General features: G+C 56.8%; 2 protein-coding genes and 1 long non-coding RNA gene across 4 annotated transcripts in view; 1 reads left to right on the top strand and 2 right to left on the bottom strand.

Annotated features, from left to right (window-relative positions):
• The first annotated feature begins 3,250 nt into the window (after positions 1-3,250).
• On the top strand, positions 3,251-10,011 carry LOC141409113 (uncharacterized). Its single transcript, XR_012427745.1, has 2 exons — positions 3,251-3,366; positions 7,347-10,011. It is a non-coding gene; the product is annotated as an uncharacterized lncRNA (long non-coding RNA).
• LOC102140619 (large ribosomal subunit protein eL20-like) lies at positions 4,017-5,010 on the bottom strand. Its single transcript, XM_005589653.5, has 2 exons — positions 4,808-5,010; positions 4,017-4,502 (listed from the first exon to the last, which is right to left on the bottom strand). Exons 1-2 carry the CDS (start codon positions 4,973-4,975, stop codon positions 4,140-4,142), a joined length of 531 nt encoding a protein of 176 aa, XP_005589710.2. The 5' UTR covers positions 4,976-5,010; the 3' UTR covers positions 4,017-4,139.
• PPP5C (protein phosphatase 5 catalytic subunit) overlaps positions 9,613-12,719 on the bottom strand; it is a 41,368-nt gene continuing 38,261 nt past the window's right edge. For both annotated transcript variants that reach the window (XM_045380677.2, XM_074023971.1), the window contains exons 10-13: positions 12,275-12,315; positions 11,993-12,171; positions 10,342-10,423; positions 9,613-10,181 (exon numbers count right to left, since the gene is read on the bottom strand). In XM_045380677.2, the coding sequence (XP_045236612.1) occupies positions 10,119-10,181; positions 10,342-10,423; positions 11,993-12,171; positions 12,275-12,315 (365 nt within the window). In that variant the 3' untranslated portion in view covers positions 9,613-10,118. The remainder of the gene's footprint in view (positions 10,182-10,341; positions 10,424-11,992; positions 12,172-12,274; positions 12,316-12,719) is intronic.

The following is a 12,719-nucleotide window of genomic DNA, read 5'->3' as shown; positions in this document are numbered from 1 at the left end:
GGAGGCCCCAGAGGTGGGGGGAGCCCTCTAGTAACTGAGACAGAACAGGGTGTTCAGTATTAGATTTCATCCCAGGCGCCTTGAAACAGCGTCTGCAGGGCCAGTCAGTCCCTTGATGCCTCCGGGGTGTGGTTTCAAATGCACAAAGGTTTCCAAGAGGAAGCCCAAAAAACCAGAGGTTGGGTTCTGAATCCACCTTCATCTGGACCAGTCCAGCTGCTCCTCATTGTCACCAAAGAGGAAAATAAGAGGCCACAGGTGATTCCAGAACACAGACATGGAGGGGAGGGATGCCACTCTAAGACATGGGGGTGGAGGGGCTGGGTACAGTGGCTCACTCCTGTAATCCCAGCACTTTGAGGGGTCGAGATGGGCAGATCACTTGAGGTCAGGAGTTTGAGACCAGCCTGGCCAACATGGCGAAAACCCGTCTGTACTAAAAATACACAAATTAGCTGGGCGTGGTGGCAGGTGCTTGTAATCCCAGCTACCTGGGAGGCTGAGGCATGAGAATTGCTTGAACCCAGGAGGCGGAGGTTGCAGTGAGCCGAGATTGCACCATTGCACTCCAGCCTAGGCGACAGAGTGAGATTCTGTCAAACAAACAAACAAAAGACACGGGGGTGGAAGGATTTCTGATTTCTGATTTCTGAGTCCCCCTCCCAGGCCCACAGGGTGTGACAGGAGAAGAGGGAATGGTTGGGTACTGGGTGAAGAGAAATTTGGAGCTCGGCTGCCTGGCTGCCTCAGCACCACCCCTTGCAAGCTGTGTGACCTTGGGCTGGTTACTTGACCTCTCTGTGCCTCCATGTCCTCATGGGAAAGGGGGATCATAGCAGAGCTTTCCTTCCAGCATTGCTCAGGGTACTGAAAAGGGTGTGATGTGTTTGTGCTCAAATCAACCCTAGGAGACATCATCTCGTCTTATTCCTGCTACATATCAGCGGCGGCCAGTTATTCACTGCACATGCTGGCCTTGACAGAAACCCTAGGGTAGCAGTCCCCGCCCGGGCTGTGCCTGGAATGGCCCAGAGCCCTTGTCCAGCATGCACACAGGAGCCACTCTTGGAATCTCGGGATGGTGCAGAGCACCGCTGGGGCAGCAACAGTCCCTAAAGCTTCCCAGGTGATTCCCAGCAATGGGCAGCCGGGGCTGACAACCGCGACCCTAGGGATCCTAGAGACCATCAGACCCCACAGCTGGGGTCTCAGACTGTGATTCCGGAGCGTTTCTCAAGCTGGTCCCGTATCGCAGGTGCCTGGGGGGTCCTTTGAAAACTCAGCTTTCTGGGCTCCCGGCCCAAAGGGGTTCTGTAGGTCTCAGGTGGGCCGGATAATGTGTATCTAGTTCCCAGGAGACGTTGACGCATCTGGTCCAGGACCTGACTTTGAGAACCGCTGTCCTGCTGCTTTCTGCAGTCTAGCATTGAAAGGCCAGGGAAAACTTCGGCGCTTCCAGTGCTCGGGAAAAACCATCGCCAGCACGATTTAATATTTATTTATTTTATTTATTTATTTGTATTTATTGTTGTATAGACGAGAGGCGGGGAGCGGGGGTTGAGAGTGGGTCACTATTTTGCTCAGGCCGGTCTTGAACTCCTGGCCTCCAGCCATCTCTTCCCGCACGATTTTTACCAGCGGCCCTGGAGCGCCTCTTGGTGGTTAAATGGGGCGCTGCAGCTCCTGTGCGTTGACATGCTCTCTGCATATCTAGATGTAGGAGATGTGGCCTCCTATGCAAGGGGCGGAGACAGCGCTGGGGAGGGCGGGGCCTCGGTGGAAACCGGGTCTGGGGAACCGGATGGGGGTAGAGAGTGTCGTTTTCTGTCCCCGGAACCCAGGCGTCTCCCTCCCTCCAGCAGCTGGTCATATCCCTAGGAGTTTTAGGGCGCCCCTGTCTCTGAGCTGGCTGCGAGATCGGCGGGGTTCAGGATCCAGATCCCCCCCGGGCCAGCTCTCTGAAAGTCTACACGGCGGAACCTCCCCCAGGTCCCCCAGCGAACTCTGCAAGCTCATTTCCAGGCTGCCTCACTTTTAAACTCCAGGCACGTGGGAATCCAACCCAACAGCGACCACCATGAAGGCAGGTGGCCTTCTTTGGCGCCACTGCCTCCCCTACGCCAGCACCAAGCCTGGCACGGGAGGGGCAGTAGTCACACATTAATAACCCCCTATTATCACACCCACTTGAGGCTTTTAACCTGGCTCTTCCTGCATCTCCCGTCATGCGCTTCCCCCAGGCATCTGCTGGCCCCTCACCTCCTTCTGGTCTTTGCTTACTTGGCACCTTCTCAGTGAGGGTTTTCCAGGCCGCCCCGTTTCCGATGACTGCAAACCCTCTCCTGCCCCGACCCTCCTCGGGCCCTGCCTGCCAGACTTTTGTCCCCAGCAGGCCTCACTCCCTAATGTATGGATTTCGTCTTCATCTAGGAGGCATACCCACTGCCTCCCCACCGCATGCTCGCTCTAGGAGGTTCCTGTTTCTTGCACCTACAACAGGGCCTGGGAAACCCCAGGACCCTTCCTTGCGAGACCTCAGGGCCTTTACGCGGCCACTCCTTCGATCTCAAACGCTCCTCCCCACTCCCTGGGCGCACTCCCTCCAGGGGGCGTATCTTTCCAGCACATTCCCCAGTAGGCGCATCTGGGGTCAGCCTTCCCCAGTCCAGGTGATTTCTATCGACCGTCAGTATTCAACAAATAACTGAGCAGTTGCTGGGGCCGGGAACACCTCGGGGACAGGTCAGAGCTGACCTTGAGGGACTCTACTGCCTCTCCCCGCCACGCCCACCTGCCCCCTGCGGGGTAGGACCCCGCAACCACAACTCCAGAGTCCTCTGCAGGGACTGCTGTTGCTATGGGAGAGGAAGCCAGAGGAAGGGGACGCCATCTAGGGGATACTTGGGCCGTGGTGGCAGCAGCAGCAGTGACGGCCACCGCTGCGAACCAGGGGCTCCTGCCTGGCCAGCGCAGCCACCTGGGCTCTGGGCAGCAGCATTTTCCACGTGGCTCCTCCAATCCTCACGAGCGAGCAGCTCCCTGCATTGCTAGTCGTGAGCCCACCTGACTTCCTACTCTCAGCACTTCCTGATTGCAACGCCCGTGTCACCAATTTCCTCTATTAACCTCCCTGACAAGTCGGCGTGCTATTGAGAAACAAATGAGCGCACCAGGTGCAATCAGAGCTCTGAAAAATAAAGCGAGCAAGCGCAGAAAAGGTTACTTTTTTTTTTTTTCTTTTTGAGACGGCGTCTTCCTCTATCACCCAGGCTGGAGTGCAGAGGCACGATCTCGGCTCACTGCCCCTCTGCCTCCCGGGTTCAAGCAATTCTCGTGCCTTAGCCTCCCGAGTAGCTGGGATTACAGGTAGGCGCCACCACGCGTGGCTAATTTTTGTATTTTTAATAGAGATGGGGTTTCTCCATGTTGGCCAGGCTGGTGTCGAAATCCTGGCCTTAAGTGATCCACCCGCCTCGGCCTCCCGCAGTGGATTACAGGCGTGAGCCACCGCTCCCGGCCCATGTGATTTTATTTTAACACAGATAACTGTCTTTGAGTTAGAGACAGGACTTTGGGGCCCAGAAGAGGTGGGAACTCCAAGGGGTTGAGAGAGGAGAGCCTGGGTCCACAGAGGAGGTCTGGAGGGGAGTGTCCACCACGTTATTTGAGGATCCAGCAGGCAGGGCCTTAAGAGCAGCTCCACGCCCCAACAAGAGAGAAACTGCCCCAAATGGGTCGTCAGGACAGCTCTGGGAAACGGGCCCAAGAAAACGCCTTTAAACATCCCTGTTTCACTGACAGGAAGACTTCGGCCCAGAGTGGACGGGAAACAGAGAAGCGTAAGCCTCAAATAGTTAGAATGGTAGCTGAGACCAAATTTTGAGAATTGGAAATGTTTGCATACCATACAAATGAAAATCAGAAAAATATATGGGGATTGGCAAAAGGGCATCCTCTTTCCCCAACACTTTGCCGCCATCTGCTGGACGAGTGTTGTAATGACTATAAAACACCGTGGTGCTGCAGCGCCCCCTAGCGCCATGCAGTTGACAGGCACAGAACAGTTCCAAGAGAATTGTTTTTTCCCACCGGGACGTTTCTGAGTTTATTTGGGGCACACCCAGGCGAAGGCCCTGCACCTAGAAGAAGGTGTTGGGCCTCTTGGTGGTGAAGCGTGGCTTGTGCTGACGGCGCAGGACCCGGTGGGGCAGCGGGAACTTGATCTTGGAGTCGTGGAACTGCTTGACAGCTGGCCGACGGCACTTGCTGGCTGCAATCTCCTCCACCTTCATGATCTGAATAGAGTGGGCCCGGGCGCGGTGGCGAGCGCCCGTGTCTCGGTAGCACTGGGTGACAGCACCCGCAGTGGTCAGCTTCCGGTACTCCCGGTACATGTTGTGGGTGCCGCTCCGGGAGTCACAGCGCAGCCAGATGCCGAAGTTCTTCACCGGCAGGGGGTGCGTCTCAAACACCTGCCCACAGTAGACAGTCTCCCCTGAAGACTTCTTCATCTTCTTTTTTTTTTTTTTTTTTTTTTTTTTTTTGAGACGGAGTCTGGCTCTGTCGCCCAGGCTGGAGTGCAGTGGCGCGATCTCGGCTCACTGCAAGCTCCGCCTCCCGGGTTCACGCCATTCTCCTGCCTCAGCCTCCCGAGTAGCTGGGACTACAGGCGCCCACAACCGCGCCCGGCTAATTTTTTGTATTTTTAGTAGAGACGGGGTTTCACCGTGGTCTCGATCTCCTGACCTTGTGATCCGCCCGCCTCGGCCTCCCAAAGTGCTGGGATTACAGGCGTGAGCCACCGCGCCCGGCCCATCTTCTTTAACTGAGATACAAAGTACCAGAAGCGGGACTTGGCGACGACATGATTAGGCGCAAAGATTTGCATGCGGTAGAGGGGCTGTGTGTGGCATTTGGGGGTGCGCAGGCAGCGACCCACCACCTTGTACTCTCGTAGGGTGCCCGAAGCCTTCATGGCGTCCTCTCCGCGCTCGCCGCCACCCGCAAAAGCGAGAATTTTCTTTTTTTGAGACGGAGTCTCGCTCTGTAGCCCAGGCTGGAATACAGTGGAGCGATCTCGGCTCACTGCAACCTCCGCCTCCTGGGTCCGGGTTCAAGCAATTCTGCCTCAGCCTCCTGAGTAGCTGGGATTACAGGCACCTGCCACCACGCCCAGCTAATGTTCTTGTATTTTTAGTAGAGACGGGGTTTCACCAGGTTGGCCAGGCTGGTGTTAAACTCCTGGCCTCTGATCCGCCCGCCTTGGTCTCCCAAAGTGCTGGGATTACAGGCGTGATCCACCCCGCCCGGTGGAGAAATCGTAAAAGACCGCTAACAAAAATGCTTTGAGGCCGGGCGTGGTGACTCACACCTGTAATCCCAGCACTTTGGGCAGTCGAGGCGGGCAGATCACGTGAGGTCCGGAGTTCGAGACCAGCCTGACCAACATGGTGAAACCCCGTCTCTACTAAAAATACAAAAATTAGCTGGGCATGGTGGCACACGCCTGTAATCCCAGCTACTCAGGAGGCTTGAACCCGGGAGGCAGAGGCTTCAGTGAGCCGAGATCGCGCCACTGCACTCCAGTCTGGGCTACAGAGCGAGACTCCATCTCAGGGGGAAAAAAAATGCTTTGAGAGCTGCACAGCTCTGGGGGAAGTCGTGAGTTTTCTATTCAGGGGTAAGGTTAGGGACCATCCATGTACTAAAAAGGGAAAAATCAGATTAACCAGGCAGGATAAATTCTTGCCATCATAAAATTTTTGTTTGCTAAAAGGGGTCAAAAGCTTTTCCCCAGATATTATTTTAGCATTTGGCATCAAAGGGCTGTTGCGAAGACCCTAAGTGCCTGCAAACCGCCTGACACGTAAAGCGCTCAATGCTACTGCAAACTGGTTCAGGGCACAGACTGCAGCCAGTCAGCTGGTGCTCAAGTCCCGTTCTGCCACTTGCTGGCTATGTGACTCTGAGTATGTAACTTAACCTCTCTGTACTTCAACTTGCTTATCTGCAAAATGGGCATCTGAAAAGTGTCTGAGCTGGAATGCAATGTTAATGCGTGTGAACTCTTAGAACAGAGCCAAGGGGCCAGGCGTGGAAAACGCCTGCTGTTCCTCGACTTATCCTGAGATGGGTGCCCACCCTGCCCCTCCTGGTCCCTTCAGGTTTTAACTGCTTCCACACGTTTTCCAGTGTCCAAATTCCTCACCCTGGCTCCCCACATCTGCTGGACCACGGAGATGAGAGCCACAGGAGGGTGTGGGCAGAGGCAACCATGGGCCCAGTTTCTCCATCTGCCAGGTGTGGTGCTGGCAAGGAGGGGTGGGGTGGTGGCCTGTCCCTCTGGCTGCCAAGCAAATGACATCCCCCATAGGTGGGAGGCAGCCCCCGCCCCCCTCCACTGGTGCTATGGAGGTTAGGTCATCTCTCTGCCTGCCCTGGTGGCCAGAGCTTGGGTCTGTGACCTAATCATGGCCATTGACAGATGGGGGCCGGGGAAGACAGCGTGAAAGGGACCAAGAGAATGACAGGGAGACAGAACTCAGGTCCTTCCTGCCTTGGAGTCTCTGCTCCACCCAGCTGGGTGGATGCCTGGGTCCATCCTGGTCGATAGGGTGGGGAGCATCTAAGGCCTCCCCCTCCCCCGGGTTCTCTGGTCTTTACTTCACAGCTTCCTTAGTCGGTGGTGAGGCTTCTAGGACCCCTAATTCATGTCCACCACTCCTGGGAGTTCACATCTGCTCCTGCCAGACCCTGAGACTCCCCAGCAGCCTCCGACACCATTGCTTAGTGTCCACACCTGCCCCCAACATCTCCCCCACCTCCGTGTACCTGGCACGTCCCCAGCTTGATGACCCTGATCCAAACCGTAAGCTGTCCCCTACTTCAGCAGACTCCTGTGCTCAAGCGATCCACATGCCTCTGCCTTCCCAAGTGCTGGGATCACAGGCGTGAGCCCCCGTGCCCGGCCAGCCCTGGATGTTCATCACCTGCCTCTACGGGCGTCTCTTGGTCACACTCCCTTTTGGAAGCTACTGTTTCTTTTTTGTTCAATTCATTGCCTCTAACTTCAGAGCCCTACTCACGTGTATTTATCCCCCTTGATTCCCCAAAACTTATCGGCTTACCCAGACCTTCCCCCGTTAAATGCTTTCGCTCCCTCCCATATCGCTTCCGTTTCCCTGAGCCCAGCTCTGTGGCATTGATCCGCTCAAAGTTCTGGTCCTTCTGGTGGGTGTGCCTGAGTCTCTTTGTTCTGACTTAGCGAGACATCGGTCGCCGTAAAGACCCCATCTCTTGCAGCATCTTCTGAATTTCTCTTCTCGTTTAAAAACTTCCTCCAATAGCCACTTGGAAAAAGATAAAATGAGACCCATTCCTCACATCACATACAAGAAGGAACTCCAAATAGACTGGAGATCTTGACATGAAGAAGAAACCCGAGGGAACTTCCCTGAAACCCGGGTGTGGGGAGAAGCACCGACTCCCACGCCAGCACAATTAAAGAAACACTCATACATTTGGCTTCATAAAAATAAACCTGCACCGTGGCAACAAACCACAAGTGAAGTCTAAAGATAAAAGACAGTCTGGGATATAGACTTTCAAGTGGTTAAGGTGGTACAGTTTATGTGATGTGCTTTTCACCACCATTTAACAAAAAAGGACAGAATGGGGGAAAATGATCCGCAACATACATCACAAGCATGGGGCCTCTGCTGTGTCCCCTCCGAGGTGCTCCCACTGGACAGCCCGGCCACATCTGACGGGGAGGAGACGGCGGCCAGACAGGGAGCACTCTTCAGTCTCGGGGAGGGGGAGGAGCGTGATCGTCACAAACGTCCATGTCAAAGACAAAGAGGGGCTGAGGAAACGTTGCAGATTGAAGGAAATGAAAGAGACAATTGAATGTGAGGCAGGACATTGCTGAGGCAAGTGCTACAGCTGGAATGCAGTTGGTTGATTTAAATATAAACATTGAATGCTCCCTTGAGGGACCCAGCTGCCACGGGGAGAGCAGCTCAGGCCACATGGAGGCCACACGCAGGCGCCCCAGTGCCGGCCCAGCTAACGGCCCACAGCAACTGCAGTCACGGGAGTCAGCCCCCATGGAGTCCAGCCGGGCGAGTCTTCAGATGCCTCCAGCCCTCAGGTGCGCCCCGCACAGCCAAGCCCAGCCAATCACAGAACTGAGGAAGACAGCAAGGCGTTCATTGTGTAAGCCGGTGAGGGTTAGGGGGTTTGCTGTGCAGCTGTGCAGCACGGGAGTAGCCTTGACCAAAGAAAAGGCTGGCTCCTGGAGGTCACCTGGGAGCCCGTGGCGTGTCCTCCCTGATAGGAACGTCTCTTTTATCTGGGGCCCTGGGCCACAGTGGACAGTCTATGCTAAGTACGTGATTTAGGGTGGGGGCCATGGGTCTCTCTGGAGGCTACGGTCAACCATGTGGGGTGAGCAGTCCCCATGACCAACCCCTGAAGAAAACCCTGGATGCAGAGGCCCGGGTGAGCTTCCCTAGGTGACCACACTCCAGTACGCTGTTGCATCCACACGCGGAAAATGAGCGCCGTCCACACGACTCCGCAGGAGAGGGCAGCAGGACACTCACACCCCTCTTCCCTCCGCTCATTCTCACCCCCGTCTTTTCACTGTAATGGACCCTAACTGTGAGGATAATGGCTGCTCTGGGTCCCGGGAGGCCTCCTGAACTGCAGCGGCAGGAAACCCCGACACCCAGTGAGTCCGAGCGCCTCACAGCTGCCCGCCTGGCTGGCTCCCGTCAGGTCTGAAGCGCCCTCCCGACAGCCATGGTGGCTGCTTTGGTCTTTCCCAGGGAAATGAATGGCACTGGCAACCTGGGCCTCGGGCCTGTTTTCCTGAAGCCATGTGTACTTGGCTTCCGGCCCCCGGCGCACCTGCCCCCAGAGGGCAGTGCACTCACTGCCGGGCTGATGGGCCTTAGAGAACGCCTCCCCAGCACCTACGCGCAATCAGGACCGCAGATGCCTCATGTCTGCCTGGGAGGCCTCCAAAGGGCCCAACACTCCTGGACGCGGCCCTGCAGGAGTTATTTGCTCCAGACCATCCCCCAGTGCCACTTATCACCGGAGAAAGCTGAGTCCAGAGGAGCTCAAACTTGGAAACACAATCTCTCTGGAGGACCAAGGCCTAGCGGGGCAGCCTGAATGGGATCCAACGTTAACCGTGACTAAGAGCCACCTGGGAGTGAGACAGGGGTCCTCTTGGTCTCCCTTGATGACTGGAGACGCCTGCCTCATCGTGTGGCGTGAAGAACCACTGCTGGGCCTACCCTGAGCAGGGAGCAGGGAGCGGCACATCACGCTGAGTGCTGGAGCCGGCAAAGGGTGAGGAGCTTCTTCAGCTTCCGCTCTGCTCCACTCAGTGCTGGCCTCATCGGCCCCACCCAGGTGACAGAACTCTCCCCGGGAGCCCACGGCGCTGGGCGGAGGCAGCGGCCACTTGGGCTGTCAGCCCAAAGCTGGGTGGGCCTGGCCAGTGGGACTTCGTGGCCTCCCCACCCTCCGGATCTCCTCAGCAGGCAGGCAGTGACCCAACCCCGGCAGCTCCTGCGGCTCCACCATCCAGAGACAAGATGACTTCCGATAATGACTTTATTTTAACATATTTAATTACAGACATAAAATAGCTGGGGAGGGGGGTGAGCCCCAGCCTAGCCCCACCATGGGGCTACAGGAGGGGAGGCGCAGGCGAGGCCCCCCTGCTGACCCTCTCTCTGGGGGTCTTCCTATGGCAGGGCCCTATTGCTTGAGTGGGGGAGGAGCCATGCAAACGAGGGGGGCAGGGCAGCCACTCAGCCCCACCCCACCCCGAGGACGGCCTCCCCACAGAATGCCCGGGCTGTGCCCCCAGCCCCAGCTGCTCCACCTCCTTCCTCTCTGTCCAGGGAGCAGACCCTCTGGCCAGCCCCTGACTCTGCCCCTACCCCCTCTGCAAACCTAAAGGGGAATAAATACAAACTTTACAAAGTAAAAGGGGGTCCAACGTTGCCCTGGGGCGGGGCCTGCTCTGCCCCTGGCCCAGGGCCGGGGTCCGGTGGGAGTGGAGGGGCCCTGGGGTGCAGGCCGCCCCGCCCGTCGCCTCACATCATTCCTAGCTGCAGCAGCGTGTTGGCGTAGGCCATGGGCTTGACGTTGGGATGAGGCTGTGGGGCCGGGACAGGTGGGATGGACAGAAGTCACAACAGAGCCCCTGAGCACCCAGAGTACCCACCGGCGAAACCTATCCCCGTCCCTTACCAAGGTCTCAGCCTCTTTGTCCCCAAGCCAGGATGGGAGGGGCGGGGGCCCTGAGGGGTGACTCACCACTGCTGTGAACTGGTGGAACTGAGGCCGTAGGTCGGAGCCCTGGAGGTGGATGTAGGAGGCTTTGTTCCCCATCTGGTCGCTGCAGGGACAAGAGCAGAGTGCACAAGGTGGTCAGGGCTGGGCAGGGCTGGAGGGTTAAGGGAAGGAAGGGCTGGGCAAGAAGGGACAGAGAGAGGGAGAGGGAGGGACAGAGCCACGACAGACACAGATGAATGGAGAGACAGGGACGGGAAAGACAGGAATCCAAGGGGAAAGAATGGGAAGGGCAGGAGGATGAGGATGGGGAAAAGCGGGTGGGAGTGAGGGAAGCAGGAGCAGGGAGGAGCAGGGCGTAGCTCACAGAGGTGGATGCCTGCCAGACCCCACTAGGAATCTGACCACGCCTCCAGCTTTGCCCACACGGAGACACAGGGAACAGAGGAACGTGTCACACGGCACCACGGGGATGCAGTCAGCCTAGTCCAGGACACAGGTGACTCTACAGCAGGCCTATTCTTGTTGAAGAGGAATTTGTTGAAGAAGCCTATTCTTCAACAAATAAATGATGGGGGTGGGGAGAGACAGGGAACTCATAGGCAAAGAGACAGAAAATGTGGGCCTTGTTTGGGTCCTGTCTGGAAGAAGTCAGCTGGAAAAGACACTTAGGAGAGACCAGCAGAAAGAGAACTTGGCAGGATTCGGGTGAGGGCAAGGGATCAGCACTCCTTTGTGGGTGTGTGTGTTATGTTTTGAGATGGAGTCTTACTCCTGCCCAGGCTGGAGTACAGTGGCGTGATCTCAGCTCACTGCAACCTCCACCTCCCGGGTTCAAGCAATTCTCCTGCCTCAGCCTCCCGAGTAGCTGGGATTACAGGTGTGCACCACCACGCCTGGCTACTTTTTGTATTTTTAGTAGAGACGGGGTTTCACCATGTTGGCCAGGCTGGTCTCGAACTCCTGATCTCAGGTGATCTGCCCGCTTCGGCCTTCCAAAGTGCTGGGATTATAGGCATGAGCCACCGTGACCAGCCAGCACTCCTTTTGTGAACATGATATTGTGGTTAAGAAAAAGACCCTGGCCGGGCGCGGTGGCTCACACCTGTAATCCCAGCACTTTGGGAGGCCGAGACTAGGCGGATCACGAGGTCAGGAGATGGAGACCATCCTGGCTAACACGGTGAAACTCCATCTCTACTAAAAATACAAAAAATTAGCCGGGCGTGGTGGTGGGCGCCTGTAGTCCCAGCTACGTGGGAGGCTGAGGCAGGAGAATGGCGTGAACCCGGGAGGCAGAGCTTGCAGCGAGTAGAGATTGTGCCACTGCACTCCAGCCTGGGCAACTAAGCAAGACTCTGTCTCAAAAAAAAAAAAAAAAAAAAAAAAAAAAAAGAAAAAGAAAAAGACCCCTTTCCTTCTGAAACGTGCTGGGCAATCAATGGGAGGAAGGTAAAGTGCCCGGGGCTTGCTGTAACACGGGGCAGCTGGTCAGTGCCCACAGGCTGGTCCCACTGGTGCTGCAGAGGTGGGTGATGCGCACGGGGGTGTTCGTCATGCTCTTTCATCTGCTTGTGCCTGTCTTTGACACGTTCCATCATAAAAAGGCAAAACAAAAACCAAGACAAAACTCATGGCTTGGCAGAGGCCCTGGGCAGGAAAGGCAAAGACATACCAGTAGTTGGGGGCAGAGAAGACGGTGACACAGCGGCCTCCGTGAGCCACCTCATAGCCCTCGGCCTTGACCTCGTGGCTGCGGATGATGTAGTCCAGGTTGTTCTCTTCCAAGAAGGCCTTGGTGACGTCAGGCCCAAACTGACAGCTCACGCCCCGCTTGCTGACCGAGCGCCCGTTCTGACGGTGGGCAGATGGGAGAGACGGGGTTCAGGGTGACTGTCTGCCTCTACCTGCTGCCCACAGCCCACACCCGCCGGCCCTGCACCCCACCCAGACTCACCTGCGGCTGTGGATCTGACCAGAGCAGGTCACACATGGGACCTGGTGGGGAGTGAGGGAAACATTAGGAACCCGTCCACCTCCCCGGGGGTGGTCACTCATAGGCCACCTCCTGGCCCGGCCAGGTGCCCACCCCACAGCACAGCCTGGGTGGGGACTGGGCAGGGGACATCCAGCACGGACATGGACATTCAGGACAGGTGACTGATTCTGAGCCACCCCTACTCGCTATGCTGATCTGCCCTCCACACCCCACTCAACCCCCATGGCCCCGAAGCCGGACAGAGCTTTCAACGCCACTATTCAGATCAGGCCCTCTCCCTGCTCAAAGCCTTTGGTGGCTCCGCACTGCCCTAGGAACAAAGTCCTCACTGAGGCCTGTAAGGCGCCACAGGATTTGGGCCCAGTGAATCCCATGTCCAACGTCAGCCCGCAAAGCACAGCCC

This window comes from Macaca fascicularis, chromosome 19, assembly GCF_037993035.2.
Source record: "Macaca fascicularis isolate 582-1 chromosome 19, T2T-MFA8v1.1".
Lineage (NCBI taxonomy): Eukaryota > Metazoa > Chordata > Mammalia > Primates > Cercopithecidae > Macaca > Macaca fascicularis.
Note: the sequence above shows the minus strand (reverse complement) of the source record. Positions and strands in the feature narration are given on the sequence as shown.

What these genes read in the sequence shown, in the direction of transcription:
- LOC102140619 (XM_005589653.5), bottom strand. Translation starts at nt 4,975, where the DNA reads ATGAAGGCTTCGGGCACCCTACGAGAGTACAAGGTGGTGGGTCGCTGC. An exon ending in AGTTAAAGAAGATGGGCCGG is followed by an intron (nt 4,503 to 4,807) that starts GCGCGGTGGCTC and finishes AAGATGAAGAAG; the next exon opens with TCTTCAGGGGAGACTGTCTA.